Genomic DNA, 18,259 nt, shown 5'->3' on the forward strand with positions numbered 1-18,259 from the left:
TCTACCTGCATTGGGATTTTTTCCTTGTATATTTCCTGCAGACGTGAGTCAAAGAATTTTTGTGGATCAAGAAAGAGAATGAAACTTTCCGGACGTTGAAATTACAGTAATAGCGCGCTGAAGATTGAAGCCAGAAAATATGTATTATTTGGTGGAGAATGACAAACTACCTTGTAAGTGAGGAAAGGCAGAGATGGCTGGGCGTTAAAATGAAGCCATCTAGTCTTCGGAATTGCATATAGAACGATTATGTCATGTCCAAAAATGGTGATTTAGCGGATCGCTTCTTTAGACATTCATTGTAAATCTCAAGTAAAGATAAGAACAGTCTGCAAGTCCGTCATTAAAATCACTGCCATCGGGTCTAGATTTTGCTTAGCGATAACATTTCCAGGTCTTCTAAATAACTGCAAAGTTTTTTTTACCCCAAATCTTGAGATTGAAATAGATCCTTAGTCTGTTTTAATAAATGAAGCTCCTGCTCTCCATCTTCAATCCGACAGACCAAAGAGGAAGATAAGTCGTGAGCGTCATGAAAGGTTGAGAATAAGCTCTGTGCAGTCGGCGTCTTCCTGGGTCCCGACACGCCGCCGTGTCGAGAGACACGGTGAGAATCTTTTTCAAGGTTATCATCAGGCAAGTTCTGCTTGAGACGGGATCATACAGAGGAGAGCGGAGGATTAGACCCTCCTTGTCACACCTCCATCTTTATACCTCAGTGAAGAGGGAGCTGGGCGCATACCAAATTATTAGATTTCATTTGTTCTCAAAAAGATTTTCATCCCTCTTCCAATTTTTCTTTTCTTTTTTTCCATGCGAGTTAAGAAGATAAAAAAGTAAGTGAGGAATATAATTATGTTGTGGTGAGGTGGGCTCTATCAGAGGATATCCCGGAGGGAGCAAAACTTTTGAGCTTAAAAGAATAGATGAAACCAGACGGCGGCGCATCTTTTTTAACGTCGAAGCGAACAGAGGAAGTGCAAACATCTACTTCTCGTCGGAACTCGCCGTGAACCCGTGGGTCCAAGTTCTGGCTTCACATGTAGGCTTTGTTGGTGCCGTCAGATCTAGAGATGCTATTTGGGGGAATGAAATCAGCATCACATACGTTTCATTTTCATTTTCTCTCATCTTTACCCGTCTAGCGTTTCCGACTCTTCCTGCACTTTTACTCACTTCCAGCAGTGACCTCCGTGTTCCAGATGTCGAACTGGTCATTTTAAGCCCTTTTTGTTTTCCAGTTCTTACTTGATTTCATATCTTTTATTTTTCTTTGCCAGGCTCAGACCGTGGCTGGATTGAAAAATGAACCCATAACAGAGGCTTGTTGAAGCTATTTGAGTCGTTAAACACCCTGATTAACTTAATGAAAGCAGAATAAACACGCCACGCCGATAACAGAAACCAATCCGGCGTCCGAGCCAGCTCTGTGTTTACAGCCGTCACGACCAGCGGCTATCGTCGACTCCAGGCCTGCAGACGTATTGGTCGCTGCTGGGCCTGAACAATGAATGGAAAACAACAGAATTGGGTGTTTATCTGTCGGTCGGCATTATTCTGGAATGCAGTCCGTCCGTGCTTGCTGCTAGTGCAATATTTTGACAGCATCCTCTATGCTCTGTATTCAGTTTGGGTTCGGATAAGACCAGGATAAGAAGCAGTGGGTGAAAGGACAACCGGTCGGACAAAAGGCTAAAGGTGCTAGTCCTGGCTATGGATCTGATTGGAATCTGGATGGTAATCCATCGGACTGTCGATATTAACGCTTTAAAGAAAAACAACTCACATGATCTCCATTGTTTTGGTGCCTGATTGGCAGCTGTGTGAGTTTTGTGCACATGGGGTTAGCATCGGCATTAGCAACGTGGTCTTTCTTTGTGGTCGTTGGAATGTATCTATTAGAACTCACAATCTGATTGGCTCTGGGGGCCTTTTAACAAGTGACTGGGGAGGGAATGGGATATGAAACACATCAGCGTGTTAGGAGCTCGGACTCCCATGTCATTGAAATCATATTGCAGATTAAGCTTCAGATCTGTGGGGGCTCCTTCAACAAGCCGGAGCTGCCTTTCCAATGGTCGTTTAGTGACTTACAGAAAGCCGACCTACTCGCAACTCTTAGACTTTAAATCAAAAATGACATTTTGATATTCATCACTTGCTGGCCCACAGTAGATTTTACATTTAATAACTTTGATAGTCCACTTTTCTTCATTATGGACTTTGCTGACAGGTCGCTGTAGAGTACGATGAAGGAAACGGCTTCTGGAGTCCGACTCCATGTGTTTGGATTTAGTTAAATGAGACGTTTTGCCTTGGGGAGATTGAACCAAACACCTTCAGAGTACTGAGACATTCTTGTTAGTGTAACACACACTGATTGCGTGTGTGTGTGTGTGTGTGTGTGTGTGTGTGTGTGTGTGTGTGTGTGTGTGTGAGAGAGAGAGAGATACACTTTCCCTTTTATTGATTCTGCTGCCATAATGTCCTTTCCCCTGACTTTAAGGACAAGTGTATGTATCGGCCTTCATCAGTGTGAATGAGAGTAAAACACACACACACACACACACACACACACACACACACACACACACACACACACACACACACACACACACACACTGATTGACAAGCCTCCATAGACTAAGACACTTACTGCCATTGTCCCTACAGTCATGGATGACATTTGGAACAGTGAATAATCGTTCCTCTCCTTTTTTCCTCTTCTGCTCTTCTCCTCTCCTCCCCTACAGGTGGATGCTGGATGGATCGGTTTCTGGTCGGTTGTTGGTGGATGTGTGTTTGGAATAGCAATGGCCCGGTAAGATTCTGTGTTATTATAGCATCGTCATTGGACATGACTGACATATCATCCAGATCATTTTCTTTGTGTTCTCATGAAGTGACTGTTGAACATTCTTCAGTGATTATTGTTACCCCCGGTATCTCTAACCTTATTTTTTCTAGCATCTTTTTATTTCTAAATGTTTGTGCTGCGGTTAAGAAGTTTAACTTAAAGTCAAGATCTGAATCTTCGAGAACAACAACACTTGTAACTGCTAGTCTTTTTATTTACATCCAATTAGTCGAATATATTTTGTTCTTATTTAACTGTATTGTTACTTATTCGTTCGCCGGCTCATTTGTTTGTTCATTCATTCCCAAAAGACAGACCAAGATGATGTCAGTGTCCTTATGCTACCTTATATTTCAATTGGGATTTATTCTGCGGTTGCTGATTATTTCACTAAGAAAGCTTTCAGTGTTCTAGAACCTGAGTGAAATTCCCCCGCCGACCTTATTTCCCTTTTACAGAATGAACACAGTTATTCCCCCCAACCCCCCACATTATGATCTGTGGCTTAGGAAACATGCTAGTGTCACGTCCAGCTGCTTCAGGAATACATGAGAAAATAGTTTTTAAAAAAAAGGGTTATTTATTCACACGCATGGAATTAATCAATTAATGTTTTGTTTAATTGCCTTGAATGAGCCTCTGCTAGCCGGCCTGATTAGCAGCAGAGCAGAATGTCTCTGATCACGCTGTACTTGTACTTCAGTCGATCCCCCTGACACCAGGAAAGCTTTTTATATCACCGCTAATTACTGATAAACCTCTTCTGAAGAGCGACGGAGGGTTGAACTGAGGTGTCTTTGTGGGCAGCTGCTTCTTCCTTGTCCTCCTGATCTCCTCTCCTTTCTTTTAATATATGATCTGAAGCCAGCGACTCGGCGATAGAGTTAGGGAAATAGATGCTAATGCAACAGCCACTCCACCTCCACTGATGGATGGAGAGCAGCGCCGCACAGACAAAGTGTGGAGTCTGCAGAAGCGTCGGGCTCATTGCTGCTCCGATGGATGTATGGTGATGGCGGGCTGAGGCCCTATCAGCACTCGCAGGCGGGCCCCCGTGCCTTCTTTAAGTCGTAATCAGGGAAATGAGGCCGTAACTCCCACCCTCAATCAATGCAGTTGTTTGCGGCATGAGATGAGAGCGTGTGTAAACACAGCCGGTGAGTTATCGCCGTTCTTGACGTAGACTCCGGGGGTCGGTGATTCGTGGCTCGCTCTTCGGTGCAACAGTTGATGCGGAAAGGGAATTCGGCCGCTTAGAATTCGCTTCTCCTGAGGGCGGGACGGACACCGCCATGGTGGTGTCGTGGTGGTCCTGAATTTTTCTTTTTAACCCAGATTCAAAAACGACATCAGTAAATTTCATCTTAAGACGTCGACATTGGTTAAAAGCAACAAAGCAAAATTTTTAAAAAAAGGAAAAATAATTTGGATTTCAGTCAATTAATATAGTTATTTAAATATTACCGTCTCACCAGGAAAAGAGTGATATCAGCTAAACACTCAACATGTCTCACACTTTCATTTCCTGTGTGGAGGTAAACCTCAGATAAGATAAAACCTCTGAAGCAACAGAAAGGAGAACGAGAGGCGGAGAAGAGAAGCGGGAATAAACACAACCGGGACAGAATGCGCTGCTGGTGTAAAAGACATGAATAATAAAGATTCAGCAGAGACGCAATTAGGTGTTTTATTTTGTTAGTGATGCTGGATCTGTTAATCATAGTAATGTTTTAAAACGATGTGAATATTAAGGCATAACCCGGCAATTTTTTTTTTTAATGCTTTGCATTTAGGAGAATCATTTTATTTTCATCTATGCTAGTTTTTTTTTTTAATTCTGTTTATATTATAGTGGGTGAAAATGCTTCTTATTTATCACTACAAAATATTTTAAAAATTACATCAAACTAAAATTCGTTTTAAATAAAATCATCCGATTTGGTTGGATGAAACGGGTCCCTTGATGGAATGTGACGTCGACTGCTGTCCTGCCTCCTCTTCCTCGTCTCCCCTTCCTTCCTCACCCCCGCGCCAACATTCGCTCCCACGAAAGCCTGCGGTAATGAACTGAGCAGAGAACAGTCTTTGTCCCGTGTCACTGGCGGCCTTTAACATGTTAATGCCCCCCCCACCCCCTGCCTCCGGCAAGAGCGCAGTTCCCTTGCCAATGCTGAGCAGTTTGCCCTCGGGGGGGGGGGACAGAAAATGGCACTCTGTAAATGCTTTTGGGGAATCAGGTGTTGCAGTTTCACATTTTAAGTAGCTTATACTCCTGCAAAGCATGATTTCCTGGTTTCTTTGTTGGGTGGGGTGTGGATGGGGTGGGGGGGTGGGGGTGTTAGCTGTCGCCCTTTGCCAAAAGAACAACAACAACAACAAACCATTCGTCGCCCTTGTTTTGCCGGAGGACGGTCGAACGGGAGGGGGCTCGACGCGGCGGGTCAAATTAAAGGTGGATGCTTCGAGGCGTGGCGCCCGTGGCCGATGGGCCTGACAATCTGGCAGCCGTAGACCCAGACGGAAGCCGACTGGATGACAGGAGCACGTCGTGAGGATGTTGGAAGCGATAGCTAACAATCCACCATCATTATCTTCCCATTACAAGCCCCGGGAAAAGAGAAAAGGGAAGGGGGGGGAGAGAATGAAAACAGGTTATCCTCCTCCACGCCGCAGAAGGTCTCAGCCAGACAATATTCCAGGTTAATGAGACGAGATGCTAGAAAACACAAATAAGTTTCCGCCTGTGATCGCAGGCTAGACGTGGAATCACACCGATCACATCTATTTGATATTTACTGCATCCCCCCCCCCCTATAAATAGAGCCCAAATTGGAATATCACCCCAGCAGTGATATTTCAATAGTCCCCACGGGCGCCTGGGAGAAATGGGGGAATGGAATCAGATTCCACATGACTTACGCGATGCCATCTTTATGGCCCATAAATCCTGTCAGAGCGGCGTAAAGCTTTTAATTCCAGAATTACCTCATGAGACGACGCGACCCTCGTCCTCCACAGAGCAGCGGAAACAGAGCTCTGATTTACATCAGGGAGACGGACTCGGATTGGTTTTCATTGTTGTTACGTATCTGCAGAAGAATAAGAATGGTAGATTTGATCAGGTCAGGATTCTCTGTTTGAGAATGAAGACTTTAAAGTGAGATTTGATCACCTGTGAGCCGCTGGTGTCCGATCCCCTCGCTCCTATCAGGTGTATTAGTTTAATTCAAACTGTGTAGCGTCCGACTGATCTCTCCAAGCTCTTTATCAAGTGGACTCAGGGACCATCGGAGTTGGTGTAGGAAATAAGCTACTTATGGCGTTTCTGCCTACGGGGGCCGGACTGGACTCCAGGTTTGGCCGGGCCGCTTGCCGGCTCAGGGTTTCATCCGTCGCTGGTGCCAGTGGTGATTGGAAGCGCCGTGGCCGCCGGCCAGACAGCGGCAGATGGGGTGGCGCAGATTGGAGGGGTGTAGCCAGACATCTCAGTGTCATGCAGAGCGTTTAGGGAGAGAGCTACACCGCCTTTACTTCCTGTCTATTCTTACAAGTATGTCAGGAAAGCTCAGATCGTCGTGTGGGACATTTTGTCTCAGCGTGATCCAAACGCGTCTTACGCGCCTCGTGGACATGGATGGAACGGCGAATGGCAGCTCAGGAAATCCCAGGAGACGTTGATGTTTATCAGAAAATGTCACACAGGGAGGTTCTGAGTGGAGAAGTTGTCATCAACCCGTCCTAAGGATGATTTCCCTTCCAACTTCACCACCTAGCTGAACTAATCAGACAATCTTCTCCTCGAGTCTCATCGATCGACAGATTGGGCCCTCAAAACAAAATAATTATTGTCTGTGTGCGCCGCGAGTCGAAGAGGAGGCAGACAATTAGAAATTGCTGAGCTGCACGTTGTGTTCATGACGGATTGCTTTTTTTTTTTGTCGGAGGCAGAAATCATTCCTGTCATCTTTTATTCTCTTTGTCCCGACGTGTTTCAGGATCGGTGTCTGGAATATGCATTTGCACTTATTCTCGTAGTTTGTATATCCTGTCACAAATGAAGGTGAGGGTGAGGAAGCGTGTTCTAACAGTCCGTCTCACTCGGTAAACTTTCTACACACTTCTGAAGTGGTGCCTTTTTTTATTTAGGGACTATTTTTATGTTTATTTTTTCATTTCCACGGTTTCACGTTGAATTTCAGTTCCTTCTGTGGCCCAGATCCTGCTGCCTGGGGCTCCAAAACGTTGCACAAAAATCTCCCGTGTCTTTTTGAGTTCTTTAACAATTTTAAGAAGTTTGTTTTTTTTTAATTATTATTTTGAAAATGCACCCATGGTGACACGTGGAGTCCTTCCTCCCCTCCCACACAGGTTTGCGGACTCTATTCGGGGGATGCTGAAGCTGATCCTGGTGCTGATGCTGGCAGGAGCCTCGCTGTCCTCCACCTGGTTCACGCTCACCTGCCTGAGCGGCGTCACCCACCTGCCCGCCACCTCAGGTGAGACCACAGCAGTGGTGCGATTTAAGGAGCTTTTCCTGGTTGATTTACAAACAGTTGATTTGCAGTTACAAGAAGAAAACACTGATTTTTCACTCAATGTTTTTTGTGATGCTACAAAAAGGAATAAAGTGCATTTTGTAACTCAGTCATACCTGAAAATGAATGAATGAAGTAACATTTTTGAAATTGCTTCATCAATACCAGTCAAGTTTTCACCCTACCATGTAAATTATCCCAGATGAGGTAAAATAATTCATCAACCATCGGACTGATTTACTGCGGGGCCGTACCGGTGTCAGCCCACAGAATGGGATTTATAAGTTTTATGTCTAATGATAAATAATGTGCTAATTCTCGAAGTGGTCGTCTAAAGACGAAAGAGATAAAAGTGCAGGTTTTGTGTGACGGGGAAGTCCGGCCCATCCGATACACAGACGCAGTGATGGATGCCATAATAAATGTACGAGCTGAAGGATGTACGGCGTTTGAGATGGAAGCGTGTCAACAAATAATGTTATTAAGATAAGTCAGTAAAGGGAAAGGCTTTAATTTTACTCCATTAATGGTAAAATCCAGGTTTTTTTATCTGACGTCAAATGAGTCTGTATTTCCGTACAGTTTCCCTTGACTGCCCCTCGGTATCAGAACATCAGCCCAGCCTGTGGGAGTAGCAGCGTTAGCAGCAGACGCAAAGTTTAACAGACACAAAGTCTTGTGGTCTCAAGATTCCACGGCCTTTATGTGGCTGAAAATCCGAAGCATCCAACCCTAACCTTGAGTGTGTGACCCAAAGACTCCAGCGGACACCTGTTATCTGCCCCGGCGATGCTCTGCCAAGCATGTACCGCGTTCAATTGCACCCCTTGCTTGTTTTAGGGCATTTTAGTTCTGGCTTTCTCCCTTAGAGAATGAAACACACGGTGACTCATGTGCTGGTGTCGGATACACACAAACAATGCCATCCAGTAGATAAAAACTGTCAGAGAATCTTCGCCCAGTTGGGAAGTAACCCCCTCTCGAACACGCTGAAAGCTTCCAGTTAGCAGATCAGAGCACAGAGCCAAAGCGATTTAAAGCCCCTCACCCCCCCCCCCATACCCACCGTGGTACTTATTCAAGAACCGTTCCATTTGCAGACATCTGTGATAAACCCATGAGGGACATTGAACTCGACTCCGCTTCCTTTTCCGAAGCCAAACCAATAAGCGTAGCGGCATCTCGCTGAAAGCCGATGATTCCGGCCATCATCCGTCATCAACGGCCTCCAGGAACCTGGCTCCGCCCCCGCCCCCCCACACATCCTCTCCCGTCCCGTATGCTGGTGGTCTGCTCCATCCAGACCACGGACTCGTCCGTCCCCGCCCTGGCGTATCGCTAAAGAGGGGGGACACGCATAAATATACCAGAATTCTGCTGCTGTCAGTGGGGTCGGTGGAAGTGTTGTCTCGTTCTGATTAGCTTCACATTTTAAAGCATCAAATGTGAAGTTGTCCCCCCCCCCCAAAGACAGACACTGCTTCGGATTACTCCTTAAATAAACTACAACTGTAAATATTTAAGACATTTAAATATTCTGATTCCACCATGAGGCAAAATGTCAACCGTCTGAAAAGTAGAGATTTGACGCTTTTTGGTCAGACGAGTCCAGAAAGTCACGACGGTGTTTTAGCGAGAAAATCAATGCGTGGTTAAAAAAAACTTGAAGTTCTCCAACTCAACCCCCCGAAGTCTTCAGGCGACTGATACACATTCCACGTTTCCCTCCTTGAAGGACTCTCCCTGTGCCTTCTGGGACTTTACCCCAGATAGATTAGATAGATAGATTAGATAGATTAGATAGATAGATCGATCGCCTGCTTCAGGATTTGAAGAGTGCGGCGCTTGAAGAGGCTTTAAGTGTTTGATATTGGTGATTGGTTGGTCGGGGTTGAAGGAACGCCGATGAGGGGAGGGCGTTGACGATGGCAAGCAGCTCCTGGGTTCAACCGTCAAGGTCAGGCGGGCACGCCAGGGGCCCTCAGAGGCACCGTGATAAAAGGGATACGCCGGCTAATGGGGGGGGGGGCTCATTTAGACTAATCTGCTGCGATAACTGAGACGGAGGGCGCGATGCTCCATCAGATTCACTCCTAATACGCGTTTGCACATATTATTTTAGGTCCCAGGCAGAGAAGTGCCGTTGATATCCGACCCTGAGGGTGATCACACACACTGGACAGTTTACAGACATTTCCTGGTGACCCCCCTGAACCGTTACAGAACCGTTACACACTCATCCTGACCCCAACCTCACATCAGCCTTTTCCCCAGTTTGAGACACAGGTGTTCAGGCATCATCTGGTCACGCTCTTCCCTGTTACACCCCCAGTCAACTGGGAATGCAATGTTGCACGTCAAAGCAATGCATCAATACGACAGAAACCTCTGCAGAAAGACCCGCCTGAGCCTCTCAACACATCTTTATTTTTTTAAAATAAACTTCAACCATAAATGTCTTCAACTTGACAACTTCCAGCTGGCAAGACATCATCATGTATCACGTTATTTTTCTGTAAATGTTTTATTTTCATGCACAGATTTCTAATAAACATCTTGTTTCAGACTTTAAAAAGATGCTCTTTGTTCTGCCCCCCCCCCCCATACCTGCAGCCGTCTTGTACACCTCCTGCATCCTGGTGGGCATTTTCATCAACAGCAGTGTGCCCATATTCTTCGAGCTCTTCATTGAGACGGTTTACCCGGTCCCTGAAGGCATCACCTGCGGAGTGGTCACTTTCCTGGGGAACCTGGCCACCGGCCTCCTCCTCTTCTTCCTCACTTTTTACTGCACAGGTAAGACTCACGGCACTGCAGGTACAACGGGGGGGAAGCAACACCGAGTCGCTGCGGCGCAACGATATCACAGCGTTTGTTCGTTTAAATAGCTCCTTTGTATTTCTCATTATTCCAAATGAAAGTCTAAAGCCTCTTAAGTTTTTTTGTTTGTTTTTTTTTCTGCTCCATTCGAAGGCTTTCTGTTCCCCTGCAGATTTGTCCCACCTCTCTAAAGCCGACGGGCTCCATTGTTTTCAAAAAATCCCTGCAGATGCTGCCAATAAAAGGCGGGCAGCGAGAAAATTAGGTTGCATTGCTATTGACACAGTCAGCGCAGAAGAAAGACGACTCCCCGTAGTAATTTACTCTTTGATTCATGTTTAAATTGACTGCCTGGCAGATAGTGATGTAATATATTTAGACCAGGCGAGGCTGCGTGCCATTCCGCTCGTCCTCTGCCCATCTCAGGCCTGTGTGTCGTCAGGACCGGGTTTGCTTTCATTATCCCCCCCCTTTAAGTTTGATTAGCGCCGTCAGACGGGATGATGTCGCTAACACAGAGTCCTCACACCCTATTTGTTGTGGGGAAATAAAAGATATGTATTCAGACAGTCTTAAATATTCACGAGCTTCTCTGCCAAGTCTTAGTCATCGCTGACGACGTTGTTTCTCCATCCCGCCTTTGGCTCGTGCAGGTTGGTCTGACTTGAACATTCACGCATCCCACGGGCCCCCGGCGGCCCAAACATCTCAGCGACACTTAACCACATGCATTATACAGCGCATAGATTTCCTTTTCTTTATTTTACATCCCTGCTGCCATGATGGTACGTCTGATTGTCTCGCTACCAGGCAAACAAATCCAATCATTTCACAACTTTCTCTTAGACCTGTTTTTGTCCTTTTGTTCTTCCCCTAGCAGGTGCACGACATTAATTTTACTCGCACTTGATTGTAGAAATCGTTAAACGTGTTTGATGGGACACATTTTAAAGCCCCAAAGTGAAGATTTGCCACCTTTTAAAACCAGTTTTCAAGTAGTTAGGTAGTTTTAAGTAATGCATTTTGAGACTATGTCGGTACGGGTATAAATCATAGATGGAGAAAAAGACCACACACACTCACACACACACACACACACACACACACTCTCTCATAAAGAATACATGCCGTATTCCCTGCCCTGTTCTTCTTTGTTCTGCTCTGAATGGGCTGAAGAACACTCGATGAGCAGAGATGGATGCTGACACGTCGCTGTGACAGACGGCCGGGAGAGAAGATCAAATTGATGAAGATGGAAGCTTTCGCTTCTCTTGCACTAAAAACCACCAGAGCCGTCATGTCAGGAACTTCTCACCGCTGCAGGCATCGTAATTTGGGCTTGCAGATAACAACCTGAGCGGTGGACGACCCCCACCGAACACTCGCATCAAGCTGACAGCTGACCAGCCAATGTTTGGAGGAAGATAAACTAGTATTACTTTATTATTCTTTGAATTTTGGTTAGAAATTAAAATTGGATGTTGTTATGTGCATTTTTGTCTAAATTCAGGAGACGGCCAAGACAGTTTTGTACAGTTTCGACAGTTCCATGACCCTGAGGGCCACCATTATGTTGGTGCACATCTCTTTCTGGAATTTGGATTAGGGTTTAATTTGATTAAAAGCCACTGCTGGGCTTTTGGCGAAGGTGTACTGTCGACTGAGTGCCCTTCCAGTTCTTTTCTTTCTTTTTTTTCTTATCCTCAGCAAATTATAGGAAAAGACATGAAGGAGGCAACGTTTTAATCCGTCTCTCGACTTTCTAAACTCTCTTATCCTGTCGGTGGATCTGTTTCAAGGCCGTCCGTTTGTACCGGAGATGAAAGACTTTGTGATGAATCACAATCCCTCATATATTTAAATCTTCTGTAGCTGCTTGGCACTTTTTTTTCTTCTTTTTGGCTTACTGATGCATTTTTGCATAGTTTTGGATGACAGTGAAGAACAAGGAAATAAGATATATCAGACTTTGGGAGTCTGTTTCTTCTCCAAAAAGCTCTCTGGACATTAAAACGCAGAGATTTTCCATAATTGCTGAACCAAACTGGCCTGTTTGGAAATCAGCTGTGTTCTGTTCTCAAAGAGAGATCACTCCTATGAAGATTAATTTAATCGTGATGTAAATTCCCCTCTGAGGTATTCTAATGGCCTCGGTACTCTGATTTCCTCCCCGTAGTCCCTTAATGGAGGCCGTAAATGATACGCAGACTTCAAAACTGATCAGTTCTGCATCAGCTGTATCTTTTCAAAACAATATTTATCCTCTAAGCTGACCTTTTTAATATTAAGGTCTTCCTTTGCTCCCCTAGTTCCCCTCTATTCAAGTTCCAGTTCCTTTTCCCTGCAGGCATGAGAGGAATTTTTTTCTGGTTTCACCTCCTCGTCCGCTTTAACATCCCAGAGAGGCCGGTCTTGGTACATCGAGCCCTTCCTGGTTCTCTTGGCTTTGTTTTATTGTTTTTACGTAAAAAGTGTCTGAACCACGTGACTCAGAAGCATGAATGGAGACCCCAGGTCTGTATATCTGCTTTCATCCATCCTGTGTTTGCGTCATTAAATACCGAGCCTCGGGGTGGAATACAAAGCAGCAGAGGTGCGTTGTGGGGGGAAAAAAGGTTTTGTGTTTGTAGAAGAAGGAGGCAGAGGAAGTTGAGGTGTGTGTGCTGAGCGTCAGCTGGGTTGTTAGAATTCCCTCTACGAGGGGAAGCTGGGATTATTCGGCAAAGAGTAATAATCGCTGCTTGTACTACATCCCAAGAAGTTTTTGTTTTTTTTAACTATCTTTTAAAACTTTGCTGAATGTTCTCCACAGTCGAACTTTTTCTCTGAAGTCTGCAGAGGTGTTTACAGGAAACAAATAGCACTCAGTGTTTCCTGAGAGAATTAAATCCCTTTTTCATTTGTGCCTTTTTTGAGTCATTTTTAGAATAATGAGTGAGCAGCAACATTGACACGCTAAATGAGAGCTGGTGCATAAACTCGTTTCTCTCACAAAGTGTAGAATTTATCAGTAACCTTGCTGCTCTACTGCGTCCCCAAAACACATCTACAAACAACCCTTTCACTCCTCATTAATTCCATTTTACCAAACTCCACCGTAATTCCCCTAGAGGGCGCTCTTGAGACAGTCCCTGTGAACAGGACTAAAAAAGTTAAAAGGTTAAAATAAAACTTGAAAACTACTTCTAGACAAAAACGGGGGACATTTTATTTTTTATAGTGGAATAAAAAAAGACATCTTTCATTTCTTTGTACGGTTTGCTAACTCGCAAACCGTTAGCATTCTGCTAAGGATGGTAACGGTTTTCACAACTGGTTGCAAAGCAGCATCCAATCCTCCCAGTCATCCAGAGCCTGCAGACGGTTATGAAAATAAATGCATGTAAAGAGGGATCAGGAGGACTTTTGTCTTTTGACAGCAGATCTTCATTTAGTAGCAGAGATATTCCACAGACCATCAATGCCACAAAGTGCTGCACCAAAGAGCACTACTAAAAAAACAACAAAAAACCCCAATCCAAGTCTAATCATTTGATTTTTCACGTCAATGTTCCAAGTTCTAACCGCAGCACATTCATATTGATTATTATTAACCATCTATCAATTTACAGTTGATGTGCACAATTTTGTCATAAATTATCTTATTATTTAGAACAAACCCAACCGTTTGTCTATGCATCCTGCATAAAATTAATTATAACACTGCATTGACCCCAATTACCTCTGATTAAAGCCGTACGCTGGCTGTTGTCTCCTCTGATGAAGGCAGTAACAGTAACAAACCGTTAACATGATGGACTGTCCGGCGCAGACTGACGTCCTCTGAATAAACTCATCACCAGCCCAGAATAGTTGATGGTGCCACCGGATAACTGAAGGGGCATTTCTGCCTAATTCTAAGTTTTGATGGTTTAGTTAAATGTTATAACACAATAAATCTCTTAGCCGTTAAATCGTCAAATATATAATTTTGCGAAAAGCCAAACAATAATTTGACAATACTTTCTGTTTTGTTTAGTAAATTGTTTAACACCCAATTGTTTTGATAGGATGAAAAAAAATGAGATGAGAAAAAACGTTCACATCGGGCGTCAAGTTCATTGTCAGACATCTTTACAAAGATCAAACTTTAATTCAAGAAAAGGGACGGCAAAGACCTTTTAGATGTGAGTGAGGTGAGGAAATGTTTGCTTGTTTAATTTGTGGACTGAGCAAAGACACGGTGGAACCCGCGTGCCCGACTGAAGCGTCTTTCTTCCTCTCTTATCTTCCTCCTTCATCCTCTCATCCTCCTCCTGCAAACACTTCTCTGCTCGTGTTCCATCCGGACTTTGCTCCGGAGGCGTCCTTAAAGATCGGAGTGGGTGAGACTGAATTACATCCAGCTCCATATTAGCATTCCTTCAAGGCCACCGCTCCAGACACACACACACACACACACACACACACACACACACACACACACACACACACACACACACACACACACACACACACACACACACACACACACACACACACACACACACACACACACACACACACACACACACACACACACAAGACTGCTGGCCTCCAACTTTAAATGGGTGCGTCTTCGTCTGGCGTAGGTATGAGAACACCAGACGGAGTTTGACAGAGACGACAGAGGGTCAGATAAACTCAACTCCATTAACCCGGCGCCACGCTGGGTCTCCTGCTGTCCGGCTCACACACTCCTGATTAATGAGACTGCTTCAGGAATCTGGACATCACATTGCAAACTGCCTCACCTGAATTCTTGACCCGCCTTTGCATCATTTTCTTTCACCGCCACACCTCTTACCTTAAAGTCTTTCTCCTTCCTGTGCAGACGGCGCGATGCGAGTAAGGGTTTGTGCATCACGCAGGTGGAACAGGAAGGAGAGGTTTGTTTGTCTGCCGAGTTGAGATGCCAACAGTTCAGTGCGGTTTGCCAACCTCCCATCTGCCCTCCAGAATCAGCATTATTACAAGCAGGCAGGGCACCTCTCCTGTGGTTAATGGAGCCTGAATGGAGCAGAGAAAATGGAAGACCTCATTCTGCACAGTGTTGAGGTTCAAGTGTGGGTCAATGATAATGACAAGCACTGCCAATTGCATTGAATTATTCAATGTCATTATGAAAGACAGCTCAGGAGGCTGATCTTTTTTATGATATGGTATGTCAGGAGCGCTTATGGATTAGCCATTTGTGCTGTATGATACTCATAACTTATTCAATGTCACTTGATGCCAGCTGTCCTTAGGGTTCTGCTTACACTGTATACAGATGACATGTGGTGTCTGGATCAGTGCTGAAGGAGGCTCAACTCAGCAGTAGTGTCCTGTTAAGATCTTCTGTGAAGGTCATTCAGTTGTTTGAGGTCAAGGCAGACGTCTGACCTCCGACCTCCAGTGTCTACGGCTGTTAAAAGGCAGTTTTTCGTCCTCTTTGATTGCTCGCTCGCGATGGAGTTGTACTCCAAGGGGTTGTAAAGGTTTCCCTCTCTATCCACGAGTGTAATGCCATAAAGGGAGAGGTGTTTGTTGCGTACAACCAATCACAGAGTTGATAAACATCTGGCAAGAGGTCACCGTTAAACGTGTAAGTTAACAGACTCACAGTACAAGTAAAGCTAATCTTAGGCGGTTCTGCTGCAGTCAGTTTGTTCTCCTCCTGCCCAGACAGACGCTGGTATTGTAACGTCTAACCGGGGGGTGCCTGACTCCCTGTCTCCTCTCTCCAGAGCTGTCGTGGTTGAACTGGTGTCTCACTGGCTCGTGCATCTTCAGCCTCATCCTCATCCTCTTCTTCAGGGAATCGTACGACCGCCTCTACGTGGACGTCTTCGTGTCCGTGTGATTCCGCCGAGGTCAAAGAAGAGATTCCGTCACGATGAAAGGACTGAACGATTCGTCTTGCACAACGACGTGGAGTCAAGGGAACGATAAATCCTTTTACTTGTTTTTTATTTGTCTTGTCTATGTGTATAAACGGGTTAATTCATGTCAGGCACAATGTGATGAACTTGTTTGTTGTTTAATTTATATGTAATATTCAGATGTTGTGAGTGTCCACCTGTGGTTCTGATAGCCTGGACCTCCTCCACTGGGTCTCAGCTATGAGCTGATTGGCTAAACACCACTTTGTCTCCAGATCATAGCTTCATCAGCCAATCAGCAGGCTTTGGCTATACTGAATAGGATCTAGACAGGAAGTCTAGGTTTAGTGCTGCTCCAAGCATCCACTTGTTACTTGCGTGAGCTGTGATATTGTTTTATCACCCGAATGTTATGCAAAAATCATCGACCAGATTCACGCCGACTGGGATCGGAGAAAACGTGTTTATTTTCCCTCCCGCCAAAGAATCATTCTTGTTTGAGAAGCTGTCTGAATTTGTTGGTCAGAAGTTGTTTCTGCTTATTTATAATTAATTCTGTAAATTTGAGGGAGATATATTTTAAATCTATTGTCTTTTTATTTTTAACAGTTATTTTTAAATTTGTTTACCTCTTTATGCTGACGGTAACCAACCGCAGCCGAACCCGAACCCGTTTCAGTTGACGTTTTGCCACCAATTCAACCGCCACCACCGAAGCAGTTTATTAAAGAAATGAATCCATGAGATGGTTTGTTGCGATCGCCGAGCTCCTACAAAACACCAGCAGGTGTCGCCGCACCAACTGAGAAGCAACCCGTAAAGAAAGGGAACACAACGAAAATGAGGTTGACATTTATTTATTTTTGTTCCCTTGACTTGATAAAGATGGAGTTTGGACAAAAACAAGGGACGTCACCACAAGGAGACACCAAAGTGAAAACCCTCATCCTGACGGGCGGGTGTCTCGTCTCCCTCTGTGTCTTTGGTTTATGCAGCTGTCAGAAATGTTTTTAATGTGTTTTTTCCAGGGTTAAAAAGAGACTCTTTGGTGTTTTTCCTGGTGCTTTTTTTTATTATTATTATTTAATTTCCTTGTACAGAAACATTGTCTCTTACCTTTAACATGTTGCCTTAATCTCCCTGTACAGTGCATTCATCCTCCCTCTTTTCCACACTGTGACTATCCAGACTTTATTATCAAAGGTCACGTTGTTGTGTGCCACAGGGCATCCTACTCTGGTTTCCTGGACTTTGGGACTTTTTCCTGGATTATCCTCTTTGGATTTGATGCCATTGGTTCTGTGTAAAGGAAAAAGAACGACTGACTGTTGAATATATATCCAGCACCTTATTAAAGTAAACCTTTTAAGAATATCCCTGCTGCTGTGACCACTTCCCTTCTTGGCGTCTGCTGCGTCATTTCATTTCATTTTCATCTTAAAACACTCAAAAGCCAAAGTTCTGTGCTTTTATTTCATAAATAGCTCAAAGCTGTAACATAACGTCTCTAAAAGGTACAAAATGTGTCACAGCATTTGTGCTCTTCCTCACCTTTTCTGATGAATCAGGCGCGTCTGTCACTTCCTGTGTTCAGCTACTCATTTAACTCTGGTCCACATGTTCATATTGGCTCTGTCACAGCTGGTTTCATCATCACAAGCCCAGAAATTGCACTGAGTCATTTAATATTTTGTATGAACACAAATATAACAGCACATCTACCTGATGACAACAGACAGCATCACGTCTCAGATTTCCTATGAAGCTGTGAGGAAAGTCGTTTTCAGCTGTGGTAAATTCAACAAATGACTGTAAACAGACCATCGCAAGCGTTTCATATCGACTTTCGGAAGACGTCTGGAGTTCAACGACTGCCGATGAAATACTTTCACAGATAAAAAAAAAACAACCAGCTTATCGAAGTGTTTTAGCCGAGCTTATTATAAATCAAAATGCTTCCTGCAAACACATCAAGTAGAGGGTCGGGATCTCCTGGCCTGCATTCACTCCGTTCAGCAGCTCATTAGGATGGAGTTCAGCCCCGCGCTGCAGCTTTTAAGCAATTTTGGTCTCGTTTGCCGAGTAAAGAAAAGACTCTTCATGCAACACACAGCCGGTAGGAAGAGGCTGAAGCGTTTTCCCCCTTTGATTGGGTTAAAATATGA

General features: G+C 44.6%; 1 protein-coding gene across 1 annotated transcript in view; it reads left to right on the forward strand.

The window, feature by feature from the left end:
- The window catches only part of slc49a4 (solute carrier family 49 member 4), a 35,379-nt gene extending 17,911 nt beyond the window's left edge, over positions 1-17,468 (forward strand). The window contains exons 6-9 of the mRNA XM_068329518.1: positions 2,754-2,821; positions 7,226-7,353; positions 10,006-10,188; positions 15,960-17,468. Of these exons, the coding sequence (XP_068185619.1) occupies positions 2,754-2,821; positions 7,226-7,353; positions 10,006-10,188; positions 15,960-16,075 (495 nt within the window). The 3' untranslated portion in view covers positions 16,076-17,468. The remainder of the gene's footprint in view (positions 1-2,753; positions 2,822-7,225; positions 7,354-10,005; positions 10,189-15,959) is intronic.
- The last annotated feature ends 791 nt before the right edge of the window (positions 17,469-18,259 follow it).

Source organism: Antennarius striatus, chromosome 12, assembly GCF_040054535.1.
Source record: "Antennarius striatus isolate MH-2024 chromosome 12, ASM4005453v1, whole genome shotgun sequence".
Classification (NCBI taxonomy): domain Eukaryota; kingdom Metazoa; phylum Chordata; class Actinopteri; order Lophiiformes; family Antennariidae; genus Antennarius; species Antennarius striatus.